Below are 21,121 nucleotides of genomic sequence, written 5' to 3'. Positions count from 1 at the left end.
GCATGCACTTTGTGGACATGTGGTTGAGGAACAGAGTTGAAGCCTCGGGTGGTATCTAAATCTAAAACATGGATTTATGGAGCACATTGTAGAGCTGATGATGGAGAAAGTGTGGTGCACAGACATCCTGAAGAATTACTTCCAAAAACAAAGTGTATCCTATCTTGACCATAGAAGAGCAAGTGAAATGGGGCTTAATGACAGAGGAAAGCAGATCTGCTCCACGTGAGTGGTTTGACACATCACAGAGCTGGAGAAGTTATACAAGTTTCCAATATATTTTCTATATCAATTCCTCACGGTTCTCTAGATCTCTGCTTGCTGTCATTTTATAAAAAGCTTCTATGTTTACTTCCAGTGGACAGAAATCTGACCATGGTCACACAGGTGCACGGCTCATTAGTATCAGGGAGTTATCAGAGCTGTGTGATATAACGAGCCGTGCACCTGTGTGACCATGGTCAGATTTCTATCCATTGGAAGTAAACATAGAAGGGCAGCAAGCAGAGATCTAGAAAACCCGTGAGGAATTGATACAGTAAGTATATTTTAGAAAACCCTTTAACTCAAAAATATAAACTCAATGGTATGAACTGGAATTTTTCTTGAACGGATTCTCTGTTTTGAACAGTCCCCACTTGCTAAACAATAACCGGATCGCAAAGTGTTTCACTTCTGAAATGTCGCTTTAATATGTGGGGAAATGTGGCAGAGAGTGTTGCCTGCAGCGCCCCTACAGGGAAAATGAAGTATTGCACATTGTCTAGAGTTATCTATACACTGCAGGACAGGAGAGGTCCTCCAGATCCTTAAAATTCTCATCCACTTCCCTCCCCTGTAACAAGACAACTACAAAAAGGAATATGTAAAACAATCTCAACAAAAAAAAAGGAGCACAATCACTCATCCTTCTCATCATCATCCTCCTCCTCATCATCAGTAGTAATGTACTATGTATTGATAGGATTGTACATGTCTATCACGCACCCTATGTCTAGATATAAAATGCAATTACGCTCTACAAATTATTAAGAATGTATTCTTAAGACTGATATTTTTCAATATTACGTGACCTGAAGGGTTATCATGGGGGCACAAGATGGATTTAAAGAAGCTCTACCAGCAGTATTGTCCATACAAAGCTGCAGAGAGTGTTAGGTATTGTCCCTGGAGTTTTGTGTAACCATATCTTTGTGTATGTTATTAGTAGCAGCAGGACAGTGGATTTATATTCCAGGATTGTAGCTTCATAACTGCACTGGGGGCTGCCCTCACACTGCTTTGCTCTCCATTCTCTGCAGTAAGATGCTCCATAGACCTTTCCCTCTGCTTTGAGTGACTGTTATACTATTTAACCCAAAGTCTGCCACTGTCTTTTCTCAGGGATGAAGGAAGGAGCTGTCAAACAGCTCAATACAGAGAACCCAGAGCACAGCAGTGTGAGGACACCCCCCCGAGAACAATTATCTGTAATAATATCTACTGATACTTGATCACCTTCCATTTCATGTCTACTGTCCATACATCTTATAAGACGGATTGTTGTTGATCCTGTAATGGTTGAAGAGCTGACACTTCACTGGACGCTGGGCTAGTTATGTGGCCTTCTTGGACGTCTCCTTAGCTCGCCCTGTGCAAACAGTAGTCATTTTCTGTATCCAGCGAACTGTTGTATCCCGAGGAGGGGTAGAGTTCTCTCTTCAGGATCCTGTTAACAATGTTGAGCAGAACCTTCTTGTACTGTTGCCGAAGAAGCGAGTAAACAAATGGGTCCGCGGCGGCTTTACTGTACGCCAGGCACTTACTGACTATCCCCCAGTAGTTATTTATCTTTACGTATGGAAGAAGCTCTATTAACCTGGAAGACAAGAAGGAGACAGGAAGTGGGTCAATAAGACATGTTCATCCATGGTCAGTCTGTGGTCCTGGTATATATATTTATATATATGATCATGATAGGTAGTAGAATCAAAGAGGCTACTAGGGCGTGGAGTAGCCGCACCATGTAGCCTCAACTTTGGCTACTCCACGCTCCAGTAACGCTCCAGTAATAAAAGATTATAAAAGAGTTAGCACTAAAAAGGGCTATCCTTACATACGTTAGATGCACCTACCACTGGATCTACCTTAATAGGTGGATCCGTGGTGGTAGGTTTCCTTTAAAGGGGTATCACCTTTACAGCAAATCAATGTCATTGTTTGTATTATAAATAGTTATACAATTTACCAATATACTTTCTGTATCAATTCCTCGCTGTTTTCTAGATCTCTGCTTGCTGTCATTCTATAGAAAGCTTCTATGTTTACTTCCAGTGGGCAGAAATCTGACCATGGTCACACAGGTGCACGGCTCGTTATATTATAGAGAGTAATCAGAGCTGTGTGATATAACGAGCCGTGCACCTGTGAGACCATGGTTAGATTCTGGCCACTGGAAATAAACATGGATTTAGGCTAAATCGGGAATATTCGGGAAACCCGACAGAAATGCGTCAGTAAATGTGCCCCAGAAGCTTTCTATAGAATGACAGCAAGCAGAGATCTAGAAAACTGTGAGGAATTGATACGGAAAGTATATTGGAAAATTGTGTAACTTTTTATTATACAAACAATAACATTAATTTGGTGAAATGGGAATATCCCTTTAAGTAAATACAACTGACCTGCAATAGATGCAGACATGACCACTTCTATAATTATGGCGCTGTTCCTAGTAAGCTCTCTGTCTATCTCTCTGTCTATCTGTAATACGGTTGCGTGCTTGCACCTCCAAGTGGTCTGACGCTGTACTTAGGGCCAGATTTATCCTCGTCTGATGCGCCATTTTTGGTTGCATTTAAGTGACTTTTTGAGTGCATTGAGGTATTTGTGTAAATATTTTGAGCAGTTTTCTGGTTAGCTCCTAATTTATCTTTGTATTTCTCCTGCTTCCAGATGTTTTTGCCTTATTTAACACTGATTTGCGCCTATATGAGCACAAATAGCTGAGCAATGACACACCAGTCCTGACCATAGAAAGGCAATGGTGTGATTTGCTCAACAAAATTGCACCTTTTTTTTAAAAAAATTTTGCTTAATCAGGCTCAAAGAGCCAAAACGGCAGAGACAAATGAGGTGCAAAAAATTGACTCACAACAGCCGAAAAAATAGCTCAGAGAAGGGGGAAATAAGATAAATGACCCCCTATGTTTAAACTCAGACAGAAATGTCAACTTGGAAGCCTACGGATAACGCCTGGAGTCACATTTTTGATCATGAATTGGTCTCCCCATCCTGAATTTGCTGCTAACAGAAAACAATAGATGGATATAAATGACAGTACTGTATAATACCTATACCTAGTATATTTTTAATACCTATGGTTCTCCTTTTGGAAAATCACAGGAGTTTCCAGAAAAAAATCAATTCCAGAGAGAGACCTCATCATTCCCATGGGAACAATTAGACAAGACCTCGCTCCGAGCGCTCGCTCCAGTGCGGTCATACTGGGACCAGTGCGCTCTGTAGCTGGAAGCTATTACTCTAGCTGGAAAATACGGAGATTGAAAATGACCTCCGGCCACCGGAGCCTTATAGGAAGACTCGGAGCTCATCTCATGATGATCTCAAGACAAGTTCAACACCGGTTGTTCAATATGTTTGTACAAGAAGGAAACAACAGCCACAGGGCAGACTAAAAGTCCACATAAAGTTGATTAGAATGTTAAAGTGGGGAACAATCAGCTCCTCAATCCACCATTGAGCCTCTTACACTGCTGTGTGCGGCAGAGCCGGGTAGTTAAATGTGGCAAATCTTATGTAGTGCTGTGACATTATCGCAGGCGGCCGCTCTCCCCAGCCTCCGCGCTCCTGCGCTTCCCAGTGCACCCTATATCATAAATTTAAGTGCCAGCGCACCACTGATTGGCGTGGGCCACTACCCGGATTATGTTAAAAGCCGGCCTCTCCCAGCATTCCCTGCCGGATCTTTGTGCTCTATGCCGTTGTGAAAGCCTTGTCTTGTGCCTGTGATTGGATTCTCCATTGTGACCCCGGACTTGTTCCCGTTTACGCTTCTTCGCTGCCAGCCCTGACCTTCTGCTCCATCTCTGACTCCAAACCTTTGCCGCCTGTCTTGACCTCCTGCCTGTCACTGATCACGAACTTGCCTGACGACTCAGTACCTCACCTTGGCTGCCGCCACGGACAAAGTCGCACCTGTGGAATGACCTGGCGGTACCACACCGCAGCAAGTCCAACCTGCTTTGGCGGCGGGCTCTGGTGAAAACCGGATGCCACTAGGTGCGGGCTTAGATCCAGTGGGTCCAGTGGGTCCATTACCCTTGGAGCCTGACAGACATCCACTATAATCAAGGGTTAAAGAACCTGACCCCCCAATGCACTACCCCAATTGAACACAATATTTTTCATGTCAAAAAGCCAAATATTCTCTAATTTTTTCCAACCAAAGCAGGACTAGTGCTTTTCGAAAAAAGATTGCAATTCCAATAAAGATTGGCTGGTATGAAACATTTTTCGTAACTATATTCTTTCAATGCGTTTTGTGTATTATACTAATAATACAATTGGATCTAAATTGGTTGATTTTTATATCTACACGTTTGGTTATCAGTCTTTACAATCCTAAGTCTCTTCCCACCATTCGGCAGCGGGTCTATAATTCAATCATTCTAGATGTGTTCTCCAGACAAATAGCCACAAACAACATTTAACACGCTCGTTAACTAATCAATATGCTAAATCCCTAATTACTGAAGCCCCACCGGCTTACGCTTCAGAATCCATATAAATTACTGAATTATCTTTCAAGAAATGAAAGCTGGTGGGAAAAATATGACAAACAAGGTAAAATATATGCATGGCCTAGATTCAACAAAGTTTGGCGAGGCAATTGTATTTGCTTAGCAGAATCTGCTAAAGATTTATGGAGATTTGACTAAATACTTGTTATACGGAATAACACGATCAATGCAACGATCTGCGGAGGCTAAAGCCAAGTTCACACATTGCAGACCCTGGAAAGGCAAGTGGGATGCGGCCACTAGGTGTAGATCTTTAGCCGGTCCATTGTGATTGACGGTCTGGTTCATGAAGAGGCTGAAAGGTTGTAAATTCTTGTGTCTAATGCTATGGCAGCGCAGCCTCCACATCCCCTATCACTATTCCTCTGCCTCCATCTCTGATTCTTCCCAAGCATTCCCAGTGGGATCCTGAGGAAGGGGATTGCAGAAATATCAGACTGTTGGATTTTCATCGGCTCCTTCCCTATAACATGCTGCCTGCAGATAGGACACTTCAACAATCTGCTCAGGTCCTCCTGCTGTATAACATCCTGCCTGAATGTAGGACACCACATACAAACTTCTTCATCTCCTCCTGCTCTATAACATATTGCCTGCATGTAGGACACCATATACAATCTGCTCATCTCCACCTACTCTATAACATGCTGCCTGCAGATAGGACATTTTATACAATCTGCTCAGCTCTTCCTGCTTTATAACATGCTGACGACAGTTAGGACATTATATACAGTCTGCTTTGCTCCTCCTGCTCTATAACATTCTGATTGCATAAAGGACACTATGTACCATCTGCTCAGCTCCTCCTGCTCTATAACATGCTGCCTGCAGATAGGACACTATGTACAATCTGCTCAGCTCATCTTGCTCTACAATAAGCTGTCTGCAGATAGGAAACTATATACAATCTACACGACTCCTTCTGCTCTATAACAGGCTGCCCGCATATAGGACGCTATGTACAACCTGCACAGCTCCTCCTGCTCTATAATATACTACATGCAAATTGAAGTCTGTTTAAATTGACACTTTTCAGAGAGTCAATCAGCTTCCAAATCAACATACAAGGAGTGCCAGCAGTGTGTAGGTCCAGTTTTAAGATGTACATGTCTTTATTTCCCAGTAATCTATCATTGTAGAGAAAATGTCCAAAAAAAGTAAGACCCCTTACGAAGGAGTGTGATTTGACCAACCCGTATTACACTCGGAGCGCCCAGCACCAATACTGAGCAGGATTAAGCATCACACTCCCTCGCTTGTTAGGGGTCTATGTCAATAATTTTGTAAACCTAGATGAGGGGGGTCTATGTGGAGCGGAAAACTGTACAAAACCCAAACATGGGCCCCAGCCATAATGCACATGGAAGCTCATTTACAAAAAGATAAAAATGTAATCTTTAATATGACACATCAGGAGGAATCTTTGTAGTTTTTGTCCAGGACCGCTATATACATAAAAACATAATAATAGTATAAATAATATGAAAGTGTTTATGTAATGGATACATGTGTGGGTGAGAATATTTGAGTTGTGCATCAGCTATATCATGTGTTCCACAAGTATTTTCGAGATTATTTTAAGATTTATCTGTCTTAATACAGTTACTAGAGGTGGTCCCCTGTTCAGGACCCTCGGCATTCAGCTGTATGGAAATACAACACTTTCTCTGTCTGGGTCCTAAGAGCAGGACAACCCATATTCCACATACTGGACTCATAGCTTTTACTGGACTCTACCTTTAAAAAAATTGACTGACTATCCCTTATTGAGATTATCCTATTGTCCTGCCTGGTATCAACCACTGTGGACAGTTTCATCTGGGATAACAGGAGAGTTTGTTGTGGTATTTGGACCTGCTGTTCCACCAGACTAGCTTGACTTGGGGTAAATCACAAGGGCATTATCCAAGGACGCCTGTCTGTACCTTGCTACGACATAATCACAAAGCTGCTACCTCTCATAAAATTCCTGGTAATGGTGGTAGTGGGCACAGGTGGGTCAGAGGATGCCTATCTGTAGCCTTGGGATTTAGAGAGAGAACAGTCAAAGACAGTCCAGGGTCAGGGCATGCAGCAGTCAGAATCCAAGCTGGAGTTCAAGGCAGACAAATACTGATTTGAGGCATCACTAAAAATAATACACAGAATCACAGAGCAGGGATACAACAGACCCAGGGTCAGGGATTCAGGAGATCAGACCATTGTAGTAGCCCAGACCTTTACACAGGACTAACAAGCTGGAAACCATAATGTCCAGGTGCCTTCTAGTGGAGAAAGGTGCCTTTTATCACAAGGTGTGATGAAGTATATGAATATACATGTACAAGGGGGGGGGGGGGTCACATGGCAGATTTTGTCTTGTTCATCAGGGCATCAGTATCTCCTACTACCTCGTAGCCTTACCTTGAACAACTAATGAAATCTCTGGAAAGTCCCACTTAAAAGAGTGAATAGGGGCTCTGGCTCTGTAGGGAGTATCTCTACTCCAACTAACACCTCCCTAGCCTCGGTGTCTCCAAAGATCTTACAGAAAATTCCCTCCATTCTTTTTACACCGAGACAAAGGAAATCTTAATATACCAATTATGAAGTTATGGTCCATTTCAGCCCAAGGCCATATACATTTTTTGGAATCTGGGTAGCCAGGGTAACGCATATCTATTTCTAAACTTCATCTAGCACTGTTTGACACAGAGATATGCATAACTCTCAATGGGAGCATAGTAATTAGGTCCTGTCTGGTCTCAATGTAATCCAGGGATTCATGAGGATCCATTGAGACCAGAACCTTGATGAGACTTCCTATTGAGAAACTAGATCTCCTCCAAGTTCCTGGATCTGATCCAGGTAGGATGGTTCCTAGAGCACTACCATGGGTGTGAAGGGGTATGTCTGCACCTAATGTAATCAGGCCACCCCTTGTGTCCATTGTTCTTCCTCGGGAGATATTTTACTATCTAAGGCAGGAGCAATCATTAAATGTAGGTCATCCATTTCCATTGACCAGCACAAGGTAACTAGCTCACTGTTTGCTGACACTTGTCCTACCCTTGTAGTTGTACTCTGCTCAACTATATATATATATATATAAACAAAAATGGCAGCACTTGAATAAGGGTACACAATTTTTTGGGAAATTGAATATTGGAGTGCTGCCATTTTTATTGTTTATTGCTTAGACCTAGTCCAGGCCTTAGGCAAGACACCCAAGTCTGTTTTATGTAGGTGCTGCTTTCTTTTTCTTCTGTTTTCTACACACACATATATATATATATTTTTATTTTTTTTTTGGTACTGTTTGTCTAGTGTGTCCTTAAGGCAATGAAATATAGAATGTTACCTGCATTGCTCTTTTATCTCCATCAGAGAATCCCCACATCTGTGTTTCGGTTACATACTAGCTACCCTGGCGTTGGCTTCTAACCTGCTATAATCCTGATACAGACTGGTCTTATATCAAGCGAGAAGCTGATGGCAGTCTAACATACTGATTCTGTTTCACTGAGGCTAGTAAGAGGAATCTTTCAGCTGTTCAAGGTTGTGGGTGAGTGTTGTGCCATACGATACCAGGGTTGCGTGGACAACTGTAACTCACTTTCAGCACCTCCCAGAATCCATTAGGGAGAGTCTATGAAAACGATAATTAATTGACCATGTCTACCCTCCCAGGATCCGGAACTGTCACTCCAGGGTTGGGCAGTAATATCACTAGGACACCACACATTGCTCCACTTTGCATTTTAAATCTAAGAACTCAGTCCGTGTTCAAGCCTTAGGACCCTGGAACCACTGGTAGCTGGAAGGACAATGTAAGTGGAAGCCGCCAGAGAAAAGTTCACATTAGAGACATTGGGGGTCATTTACTAAGGGCCCGATTCGCGTTTTCCCGACGTGTTACCCGAATATTTCCGATTTGCGCCGCTTGTACATGAATTGCCCCGGGTTTTTGGCGCACGCGATCGGATTGTGGCGCATCGGGGCCGGCATGCACGCGACAGAAATCTGGGGGGCGTGGCCGAACGAAAACCCGACGTATTCGGAAAAACCGCCGCATTTAAAAACCGAAAATGTGTCGCTTGGGGAGCGCTCACCTTCACCTTCTATGGGATGGTGCATTCCGGGGCGTTAAGATTATTTTCGGCGCTGCAGCGCCACCTGGTGGACGGCGGAGGAACTACCATCTTAAATCCCAGCCGGACCCGAATCCTGTGCAGAGAACGCGCCGCTGGATCGCGAATGGGCCGGGTAAGTAAATGTGCCCCATTAGCTGTAAATTCTTCCCCCGGACCCACCCGTGTGTTACATCTCCCTTCTGTGTAGAGATACATTCATCTTACTTTGCCTGGGAGCAGGTACATTTCTTTTGGTAATACATCTCAGCAGTGTAGATTAGAGAAGTGCTGAGGTAGTTTGGCTCCTTTCCTACATGATTTATGGATCTTTTATCACTTAAGTGTCCGGGCACAGGAACATATTCATTCTCATCCTCTGTGCACTCCGCTCTATAGTTTTCTAGGAACGCGGATGAGTTCTTCACTCAGGATGTATTCATGGAGCATTATAAGGATTAGCAGAAACACCCACCCACTAGATGTTCCTCTGAATCATTTGTAGTCATTAGCATTCATCAAGCACATCATAGCCATTTTCAGGTCAGCTCATGGGCTGTGGGTTTTTAATCTGCAAAAGCTGCTACGGTAGAAACATCGCCAACCAAGAAAGTTGTGCGCATCTAAAGGCCTTGCCAACAAATTCTTGGCGACCATCCCCAAGATTGTTGTATATAAACTGCTCAGCAAATCCTCAAGGTTTATTAACATAATATATATCCTACAACAATGCACTTATACGTTACTATGTCTGTCCTCTCCTTTAAAAGGGGGGTTTATGGTTTAACACTGATCAAAGTTAAAGAGCAAACAAAATACTGGACCCACAAGAGAAAAAAGGAATTGGTTTTCCATTGTTTCCAGACTTACCTAACTACCACTCTCATTCATAAACAGTGTGGACCATTGTCACGGGCGCCCCCTGCGATCCCCATCTCGGATTGCAGGCGCACCTGTGCCCCTCTCTGTTGCGCGGGCCCTTCCCACTCACCCGGACCTCACTTACCTTCTCTCCTGCTCTAGCCCCGGCTGGTCAGCAGGCGCATCCCCGCTGCTTTTGGAGTGCGCAGCGCTAATTGCTGCTGGCCCTTTTCAGGAAATGGATAAAGCCCGGTGTCTCCAGGCATTCCCTGTCGGATCTTTGTGCTCATTGCCTAAGAGTAAGCTGTTTCCTGTGAGTTATTCCTGTGTATTGACCTCCGGTTGTGACCCCGGACCTGTTCCTTATTTTGCTCCTCCGCTGCGAGCTCTGAGCTCCTGCCCTCAACCATTGCCGCCAGTTTTGACCTCCTGCCTGTCCCCGACCACAAGATTGCCTGCTGACTTTGTACCTCGACCTTGGCTGCCACCGTGGACAAGTCGCACCTGTGGAACGACCTGGTGGCACCACGCCGCAGCGTCCCAGCTGTAGGCTTGTGTCATTGTCCGCGGTGGGCCAGGGGTTCACTACCCCAGAAGTCTGACGACCATTATGGGTTTAAATTTTTTTATTCAAATTATTAAAGCATCTATCTGTGTACTGTGCCTTAAAAGGGGGTTTTATGCTTTAACACTAATCAAGGTAAAAGGGCAAACGAAATACTGGGCCCACAAGAAGAAATGGAATGGGTTTGCACTACCACTACCACTCTCATTGACAAAAAGTGACGACCATTATGGGTTTAATTTTTTTCTACACACATTACTGCAGCGGTGTGAGTACTGAACCTACAAAAGGGGGTTTATGCCTTAACATTGAAAAAAGTTAAAGGGGCAATCCAAAGGGTAGACCGGAAACCAAAAATGGATTGTGTTTTCCTAGGTACCACTCTCATTCATAAACAGGGAAAACCTGTTAATTATTTTTGCAAACATTTTGGCTTTGGAAACTAAATATCTTTTAAAAAAAGAATAATGTTGGAAATAATGTAATATAGGTAGAAGTTGAATTGTCCATAGGGTATGACAACTAGAACTAACTCTCAGTGTGGGCGATGCTTGGAGAAACAAGGGGAGGGAAATCTAGGGTGGGTGCAATGTCTGTTCACTTTTGCCAAGCACAATTGTACGACCTCAGGACAAAAACAAGCCCCCTCTGAGCTGTGTTGAAAATTATAAAAAATATGGGTCTCAGAATATAGCATTAGGAGTTTCTTATGTAAAGTTTAACAATGGTTTTATGTATTGGGAATCTATGAATTACAAAGAGATGCAGAAAAAGGTTACCATGCAGTTAATATTACTAAACCAAGTCCCAAAGATTTTCAGTTAGCCCTTTAATCTTAAAATCTTGAATAAAAGAGTCAATTTTCCTTATCTTGTCTCGTGCTTTATCATTGATCATCGGTCAGTCTGATAAGTGAGATCTGCTCTATCCTGAATCCAGCTGCTCTGACTCTCTGTGCAGCTAGTTCCTTCTGGAAATCATATAGGGAGCCCCCTCTGTTAGGACCTGCCACACACTTGCATCTCAATTAGTGGCTCACATTTATCTGTCCACATGATGGGAAATTGGCTTTTATACTCAATTCCCCGTTGGATGGAAGAAAACACCAAAGATTTCCCCTTTTATCTGGTCCCAGGGCAAATCATCCATGTGGTACCACTCAAGCACAACCACTGTCCTTTTTCAAGAAGGGTCTATCCCCCAAAAAGCCTATTCAAGCCATAATGAGGAACAACAGTCCATAAATGTTTTTTAATTCTGGATTAAAAATGTTATAAATCCTCTATAAATGCTCTATAACATGCTGCCCGCATATAGGACTCTATGTACAACCTGCACAGCTCCTCCTGCTCTATAACATGCTGCCTGCAGACAGGACAAAGGGGGTCATTTACTAAGGGGCCGATTCGCGTTTTCCCGACGTGTTACCCGAATATTTCTGATTTGCGACGATTTTCCTTGTATTGCCCCGGGTTTTTGGCGCACGCGATCGGATTGTGGCGCATCGGCGCAGGCATGCACGTGACAGAAATCGGGGGGGGGGGGGGGGTGAACGATAACCCGCCGGATTCGGAGAAACCGCCGCATTTAAAAAAAAAAAGTGTTGCGGGACACACGCTTTCCGGCGGGGAACTCCAGTGCAGCAGCGACACCTGGTGGACGTTGGAGGAACTGCCTTAGTGAATCACCGGAAGAACCGAATCCACCGCAGAGAACGCACTGCTGGATCGCGAATGGGCCGGGTAAGTAAATCTGCCCCAATATGTACGATCTTCACAGCTCCTGCTGCTACTTAACATTCTGCTTGCAGATAGGACAATGTGTACAATCTGCTCGGCTGCTCCTGCTCTATAACATGCTGCCTGCAGATAGGACACTATGTACAATCTGCTCAGCCCTTCCTGCTCTATAACATGCTGCCTGCAGATAGGACACTATGTACAATCTTCTCATCTCCTCCTGTTCTATAACATGCTGCCTTCAGACAGGACACTATGTACAATCTGCTCAGCTCCTCCTGCTCTATAACATGCTGCATTCAGACATGACACTATGTACAATCTGCTCAGCTCCTCCTGCTCTATAACATGCTGCCTTCAGACAGGACACTATGTACAATCTGCTCAGCTCCTCCTGCTCTATAACATACTGCCTGCAGATAGGACACTATGTACAATCTGCTCAGCTCCTCCTGCTCTATAACATACTGCCTGCAGATAGGACACTATGTACAATCTGCTCAGCTCCTCCTGCTCTATAACATGCTGCCTGCAGATAGGACACTATGTACAATCTGCTCATCTCCTCCTGCTCTATAACATGCTGCCTGCAGATAGGACACTATGTACAATCTGCTCAGCTCCTGCTGCTCTATAACATACTGCCTGCAGATAGGACACTATGTACAATCTGCTCAGCTCCTCCTGCTCTATAACATACTGCCTGCAGATAGGACACTATGTACAATCTGCTCAGCTCCTCCTGCTCTATAACATACTGCCTGCAAATAGGACATACATCTTGGGCAAACATCAACAATTTGTAATTGGAGAAATATTTCAATTTCCAATAAAATAAATTAACAACTTCTTCCAGTTAATCCATAGGCTCATACATTTACTACATGTACTGGGTGTAGAATGATTCCATTCTGGTAACTAGTTAAAAGTATTCAATAAGATATAATTATGCATAATAACTATGATATCAATTGAGTGGAATAGTCATAAGACTATTGGTAGTCTCCACTGTTACATTGAACAATACAATGCTGCAGTAAATAGGAGACGTCTATCTGATGTCCTCGTCCCTAGATGGGGACACTGTATTACCTCACTCTAAGCCACCGCTGCTATCAAAATGTTCTGTCCTGATAATCACAATGGACAAGTAGCTGCACGACTCAGATTAGATGAGGAAACGTGTGAAAAATTACTGTACTGGATCCAGACAAGTAATGTCCATATCCCATAAATCTCCAGATTGTACATTATGTGTAGAGAAATCCTAGATATAACAAAGAAGCAGACACTGAGAACATAAGCTCATTAAATAGGACACCCCCTACCCGTATGTTCTAGCAGAAGACAAACAATACAGAGGGGAGAAAGGGAGATCCAACTCTGGGGACTGTACAGTACAAGTTATAAGACACTTATCAGACGGGTGGAGGGAGAAGCTGAGCTGTCATATGCACGTGTATATGATTTGGAGCTGAATCTCTGATTAAAATGCTGAATAAACTCTGAAAGGACTCCATGGAGATACAGATAGAGTCCTGAACACACACAGTGATTGACGTGAGAGTCCTGATTACTCCGCCCATATACAGTGATTGACAGTGAGAATCTTGATTACTCCGCCCACACACAGTGATTGACAGTGAAAATCGTGATAACTCCACCCACACACAGTGATTGACAGTGAAAGTCCTTATTACTCCACCCACACACAGTGATTGACAGTGAGAATCCTGATTACTCCACCCACACACAGTGATTGACAGTGAGATTCCTGATTACCCCCCCACACACACACAGTGATTGACAGTGAGAGTCCTGATTACTCCGCCCACACACAGTGATTGACAGTGAGAGTCCTGATTACTCTGCCCACACACAGTGATTGACAGTGATAGTCCTGATTACTCCAGCCACGCACAGTGATTGACAGTGAGTACCTGATTACTCCGTTCAGACACAGTGGTTGACAGTGAGGGTCCATAATACCCTGCCCATACACAGTGATTGACAGTGAGAGTCCTGATTACCCTGCCCGTACACAGTGATTGACAGGGAGAGTTCCGATTACCCCGCCCAAACACAGTGATTGACAGTGAGAGTCCTGATTATTTTGCCCACACACAGTGATTGACAGTGGAAGTCCTGATTACTCTTCCCACACACATTGATTGACAGTAAGAGTCCTGATTACTCCGCCCACACACAGTGATTGACAAGGAGAGTTTGGATTACTCCTCCCTGGAAGGATTAACAGGGAAAGTCCTAACTCTCTGGAACTTCAACCAGAGCGAGTATATAAAAACTTCCACTCTTGGAGGGGTTTCAGGCATCCAACCAATCAATCCCTAAGCTCGGTGCAGATCAGGATCTGATTATAAGTTGAAGACCTAGCAATATTTGTCTTTTCTCATGATTGGAATCCCCCCTTATCCTTCCAGCTTCTGTATTATCCAGGCTTATAGTTTAGGTTTTTACATCTCATAATATCTGTGATGTCCTGGGGGTATCTTCTACAGGCTACATCCCTTCCTACTGTTCCTCATCTGTTACTAAATTAATTATTTTTTCTTCTCTTTTCATAGAGAAGATTTTAAGACCCCAAAACTCTTAACATCTAAATGTGATGGATCCAAAAATACAAAGACACAGACACCTTTACCCTGTTCTTGGGATGGGATATTTCCTTCAGTCAGACACAAGCCACATATGGTTCCGGAGCTGCTGGACAATCTTTTGGACCGTAATAGGAAATCCGGGTTTAATGGAACATCCAAATGTTTCAACTGGTAGAAAATTCTATATATATATATAATGGAAAACAGAGGAGATATCTCTTCAGCTTTGCATCACTGATAGAAGGTCTGACAGTCTCTTAGTATAGTAAATCCACTGGACCGTGGTCACTTCTATTGTCACAACTTATAGATCAATCACTTGGTTATACTATACTCTCAGCCAGAGGCAAGGAAGTCATTCCATCATCCATCATTACATCACTTCCAAGTGTATGATCTCTATGCCGAGCGCCAACGTTTCATGCGGAAAGGGTTAGTATCAAAATGATCTGATTATGGAGCATCGGAAGTGAGTAATAACATTAACATTATTACAAAAAAAAAACAAGATTTCATTAACTTTCATACTCAACTAGGAACCATATATGATCTATGAGACGTGGATACTATTATAAGGGATGAAACCACCAAGAGGGATTGTTGGCAGTATTGCTTGTTCAGCCAAGGACATAGATGGTTGATAGTTTGGAGATGTAGGTGTTTTTTGGGGGGTTTCCTGGCTTCTAGCACATATCAAGTACACAAAAAGGTATAAAAAAAACAGCAGCACAATCCTTAATATACATCAAGAGCAATGGGAGCAATTCTGCACTCTCACCAAAAAGGGTCCATAAACATCCAAAGAAAAATGGCAGCAATATAGTGAAACAATGGGGTCTTATTCCACCTTCTGCAACGTTTCAGCTGTAATCCCAGACTTCAGGGGCGTAACTTGAGGGGGTGCAGAGGTTGCGATCGCACCCAGGCCCAAGAGGTTTAGGGGGCCCTTATGGTGTCACTTTCCCATATGAGAAGACTATTACTATAAACAATACATTATAGTCGGGGGCCCTGGCACAGACTTTGCACTGGGGCCCACCAGCTTCTAGTTATGCCACTGCCAGACTTTGTCAAGCATAGTGTGAGGTGTTATATCCAGATATAAGTAATCACAACATAGTGATTAAGCAATTAGCATATAAGTGCCAAAAATACATAATAACGATATATAAAAGGTCATCTCCAATACATTATATGTACGTGCTTCAAGTACAGATATAAAACTGAGATGTAGGATTAGAAATGAGATTGTGAGGTTTACTGAGAAGCTGAGATAAGAATTACCTCCAAAATTAATTTCCATTCCCCATTGGGTCTTATTACTGACAATCAGACCAATAACCTCACCCCAAAAACTGAGTCTATATGATATCATCCAGACAACCAGTATCCTGCACTGCACTGATGAGGGTCAATAACTCAGAAACAGTTTTTTCTATGGTCAATACACTCTGCTTTGCATTATGTTTTTTAAGCAACTTGAAATTAATTAAAATACATTTTGCAAAAATATATAAGACCAACAATTATTTCAAGATCATACATGTTGGACTTGAGAATGAGATGGGAATATCCTTCAAAGGAAATCTTCCATCAAAATCCATCATGATAAACCAGGGACATTGCACATAGATCTTCTTATATTTGTTATTCATGGTCTCCTTCCCTTTAAAATCAACTTTTAAAATTATGCTAGTGAGCCTGGATGGCTATTGGGGGAATTCCCCTCTGTGCTTCAGATTCACAGACTGTTACACTGTACAGGAGAACTTCCCCCTCCCACTGTATGCTACAAGTTTCTCTTGTGTAGTGGGATTACATCAGGCAGAGGGAGCGAGTGAGTGCTAATGGAGCAGAGCGGGAGGGGGAGACAATGTAACAGCCTACAGATCAGCAGCACGGAGGGGATATAGAAACTGCCCAGTAGCCCTTAATGTTTATTAGCATAATTATAAAGTTGATTTTCAATTCTGAAGATTACCACAGTCACAGTGCCTGGATCGATGAGTAAGTGCCCCTGGGTATATCAGGATGGATTGTGATGGTAGATTTCCTTTAAGGACTCAGATTTCTCAATTCCACTTCAACACAATGTGGACTAGTAAAACCCTTGAAGGATTACATCTCACATTTCATAACACAGCCTCAGGATGACCAAGTATAGGCAAAAAGATTATAGAATTCATGTTTGTAGCCATAATGTAGGAGATATGGATAGGAAAAGGGAGGGTAGACAGACCTGTATGTTCTGACTGGTGAACAGTGTTGCTAAGGGGGAATGTAAAGAGTAAAACAAAAAAAATTCCACAATTAGTTTAACATACTACAATCTAAAGTTACCTAAAAGTATTTACGTATTTAAGACCCCTGTTTCTGTGCGAGCTAAGGGTGCTAGTAGTCAATTCCCAACAGTCAGACACTAATCCCTTATCCTATTAATAAGGAGAGATGCCATTAGTGGGACAACCCCTTTAACCTACCTTCTCTATATGACTGTGTGCATCCATTGCTCCTCTGACCTGAGTGCCACAGACAACGTTTGCATTCAGTTCAGAATAACAGAGACTACGTGTCACGTCATACTGACCTTGTGATGACATAGGGCGCAAAGCACACCACAAATGATCCTATAAAAATACTGATTTTCTTTGTAGCCCGCTGTCTTCTTCTCTTCTGCTCACTTAGACATCTCTGCTTCACACTGCAAGGTAGACGAGCTGCGTTATTACTACAGACATAGGTCTCACAGGCTAATAATACCACACGCCATGTATAATACAGACATATTACACCGAGTGTTCTGCAATATACTGTATGTGTGTGAAGTATTATTCATACTCATGGACTGACTGCGATAGATAGATAGATAGATAGATAGATAGATAGATAGATAGATAGATAGATAGATAGATACAAACATAATAAAACGGCAGCAATCCAAAATAGTGAAAAAAATCAATTCAGTGTTTATTCCACCTCCAGCAAAGTTTCGGCTGCTTTCCCAGCCTTTGTCAAGCCATAGGCTGGTGAGAGTACTGGATAGCACCCAATACTATTATTTAAGGACTGTGATGCTGTTTTTTTCTATTTTATATAGTTAGATGCTAGATAGGTAGATAGGAGATAGATAGATAGATAGATAGATAGATAGATAGATAGATAGATATGAGATAGATAGATATATATGAGTGAGATAGATAGTTAGATGCGAGATAGATAGATATGAGATAGATGGATAGATAGATAGATAGATAGATGGATAGATGGATAGATGGATAGATAGATAGACAGATAGATAGATAGATAGATAGATAGATAAGAGATAGATAGATAGATAGATAGATAGATAGATAGATAGATATATAGATATATAGATAGATAGATAGATAGATGGATAGATGGATAGATAGATAGATAGACAGATAGATAGATAGATAGATAGATAAGAGATAGATAGATAGATAGATATGAGATAGATAGATAGATAGATAGATGATAGATAGATAGATAGATAGATAGATAGATAGATAAGAGATAGATAGATAGATAGATAGATAGATAGATAGATAGATAGATAGATACATGGATAGGAGAGAGATAATAGATAGGTAGTGGACATTTAGATAAATGGTTTCATATACATGGTTAGATGGATGGATGGATGGATGGATGGATGGATAGATATGAGATGTATAGATAGCTAGATACATAGTGAATATAGTTATAGATGTTCTCATAGATATGGAATGGAATATGATATGGAATAGACAGATAGAAAGATAAATAGAATATAAAGATAGGAAAGAAATAGATATGCATATAGATAATAATTAGGTAATGAGCAAGTAGATAGATCTTCACATGAATAGATAGGATATGGTTACATAGCTAGACAAATTAATAGAAAGATGTGTGATTCAGTATTGCATTCCTCTGTTATTCCTGTTAGAAGTAAATGAATACATTGACAAGAGGTATCAGGATGGTAACAGCCATTAGTCATATTATTCCTCAATTTCTAAAAATTGTTTGGTGGAATACAGATACAGGGCTATTAGTAGCACTACAGGTCCGGCATGGTAAAGGACTGTCATTTCTTGGAGGGTTCCTTATCCATTCACCAGAAACAGATCCCATATTCTAACAGATATGTATGGGCACAGAGAACTGCTATTCTATACAATCCAGGGACATAGAGCTGCAGAAAACCTGTGTCATTACTATATACAATCACTTCACAATAGTCACAGTTCAATGGCAAATTCAGCTCTGCTATTCTGCTGAGGATGTGGATGTAGTGTGGATGTGCATCTAGACCACTGTATAAATGTAACAGGCTGAGTGAAGATGATAGAGAACGAGCTACATCCACAACATGCAACACAGTAATATAAGAAAGTATGAAAAATGATAATGGAAAACAAATGCATAATTAATGATGCAACATATAAACTACAGCTTGAACTACTAGATGCACAGAAATAACACTGTATAGCACAAGAGGCATCTAAAGATATAATTACACATATAAAGCAGCATTTGTAACAATGATATATATGATATCAATATTTCCCAGTTGCTTTCTTACATTACACTCATTTCCCGTATATCTTAGACATAGATGAGTCACAGTCCATCTTTGCATTGATCCTTTGCTCATATTTGGCTACATAAAAAGTTCTGCCTGGGTTTCTGCCAGCTCATCCACATTTATAGAAGTAGCAGAGCTGACTTTGTCATTTGTTATGTATACGGTAGATTCAGATGCAAGTACCTTTACGTTGTATATAATATTCATCTCAAATGAACCTGTTTATGGAGACTATAGGGCACACTAGCTGTATGTTTTACAATAAACTATGATTTTACTCTGACATATAGACTGTACATTGATATGTGTTGAATTATTGAATGTCGGGCTGCAGTCGGGTGTAGTCGGGTTAATGCACAGAGCGTATTGTAGTGATTACAGTCACATAAGCAATATATCTGGCTCGTATTACATAGATGGTAAAAGTTGAGTTACCTGGGGTGGATGTCTACAAGCAAGACAAGAGTTTGCATGGTAATAATGTCTATCCTCCTGCAGTGGAACCGTGCCACTTTCAGCACCTTTAAATAAGTGAAACATAATATGACCAGTGAGAGCATGAAACTGGCAGCATGGAACACGATGGTGAATGCCATAAAGCGTCTTGTCTCAGGGGCATCCTGCACATGCAAGGTACAAGAGGCATACATGCTACTGTAGCCTATCCAGGACAAGAAGAGAGACACCAGGGGGAAGGTGAGCGAGTGCAGCCAGGTGTACCCCATCATGATCACCGCATCCTTATACCTCATCTTGCTGGTGTAGCTTAAGGGGAACACCACAGCTATCCATTTGTCTATGCTGAGAGCTGCCATGCTGAGCATGGTGTTAGAAGTCAAAAAAGTTTCCAAAAAGCCCAAAGCTTTGCAAATGCAGTCACTGAACGGCTGCTGATGATTTAAGATAGCCAGGAAGGTGGAGGGCATGTTGAGGATAGTCAGAAGAAGGTTGCAGAGTGACAGGTTGACCAGAAAGATCCCAGATACCTGCTTCCTTATCTCTGCACTGTACAAGAAGCATATCAGCACCAGAAGATTGGCCAACAGGGAGACAATGAACACTACTATGAGTAAAGCAGCCAGCAGAATCTCTGCCAAGTGCATTTCTTAGCATCTATCCATGAGCCTGATTTTCACAGCAGTGTGCGCCTCATTGAATCTGGAGGATGATGGATTGTCTACATGCTTCCTCCCATGATGGTGTAGGACAGGAGTAAGAGAAGAACCCAAGGTCTATTCCTTAGAAGGGAGCTGCTGTCCAGGGTGCTGAAACTTGGATCACCATATGCCATGAAGCACCAGGTCCCATTCCAGTGCAGGCAAGTGCTGCTTGTCTCTGCTCCTGCTGAAATCCAAGTGTTATCATTCCATAGGGGAAGCAGTGGCTCCTCAGATGCAGGCAAGCAGTGGTGAGTGAGTGGCACACCTACCTTCTCATCTGAGCCTGGAGGAGGGACTCATGCGCAGGACACATCACCACTCACTACTCACTACTATGCCCTGCCACTTACTAACAGCCTGGCACATTACAGCACGGCATGGAGTGGGTTAAGGAGCCTGATGGATGTCACCCTATTCATCCTGCAATGTCACTATCTGCTTCCTTCTATGTAGAGCAATGTGTTTTAGCAGTGAATGTAATTAAGGACTGATCCCAAATACTGTAGTAAGTCAGATCCTGTTAAGTATTTATTGGACTCCTCATTATATCACCCACCACTGATATCTTCTTCTCAGGGGGCTCATTAGCAGCTCATTAGAGGGGTAACTGCACATATAGCAGGGGGGCTGATCAAATGCCTTGAAAAATACCTTTATTTCATAGGAAATCCTCACC

The 21,121-nt window shown here is 42.3% G+C and overlaps 1 protein-coding gene across 1 annotated transcript; it reads right to left on the bottom strand.

Annotated features, from left to right (window-relative positions):
* Nucleotides 1-551: 551 nt before the first annotated feature.
* On the bottom strand, nt 552-20,806 carry GPR78 (G protein-coupled receptor 78). Its single transcript, XM_072126146.1, has 3 exons — nt 19,721-20,806; nt 17,282-17,395; nt 552-1,858 (listed from the first exon to the last, which is right to left on the bottom strand). The coding sequence occupies exons 1-3, from the start codon at nt 20,386-20,388 to the stop codon at nt 1,621-1,623; spliced, it is 1,020 nt and encodes a 339-aa protein (XP_071982247.1). The 5' UTR covers nt 20,389-20,806; the 3' UTR covers nt 552-1,620.
* Nucleotides 20,807-21,121: the final 315 nt, after the last annotated feature.

This window comes from Engystomops pustulosus, chromosome 1 (assembly GCF_040894005.1).
Source record: "Engystomops pustulosus chromosome 1, aEngPut4.maternal, whole genome shotgun sequence".
NCBI classification, from domain to species: Eukaryota; Metazoa; Chordata; class Amphibia; order Anura; family Leptodactylidae; genus Engystomops; species Engystomops pustulosus.
Note: the sequence above shows the minus strand (reverse complement) of the source record. Positions and strands in the feature narration are given on the sequence as shown.

Excerpts from the sequence above, each read along its gene's own strand:
- GPR78 (XM_072126146.1), bottom strand. The coding sequence starts at position 20,388 with ATGCACTTGGCAGAGATTCTGCTGGCTGCTTTACTCATAGTAGTGTTC. Across the intron at positions 17,396-19,720 it reads CTTGTAGACATCCACCCCAG|TGTGAAGCAGAGATGTCTAA; the intron begins GTAACTCAACTT and ends TCTACCTTGCAG. Across the intron at positions 1,859-17,281 it reads GCGCCCTATGTCATCACAAG|GTTAATAGAGCTTCTTCCAT; the intron begins GTCAGTATGACG and ends CTTGTCTTCCAG.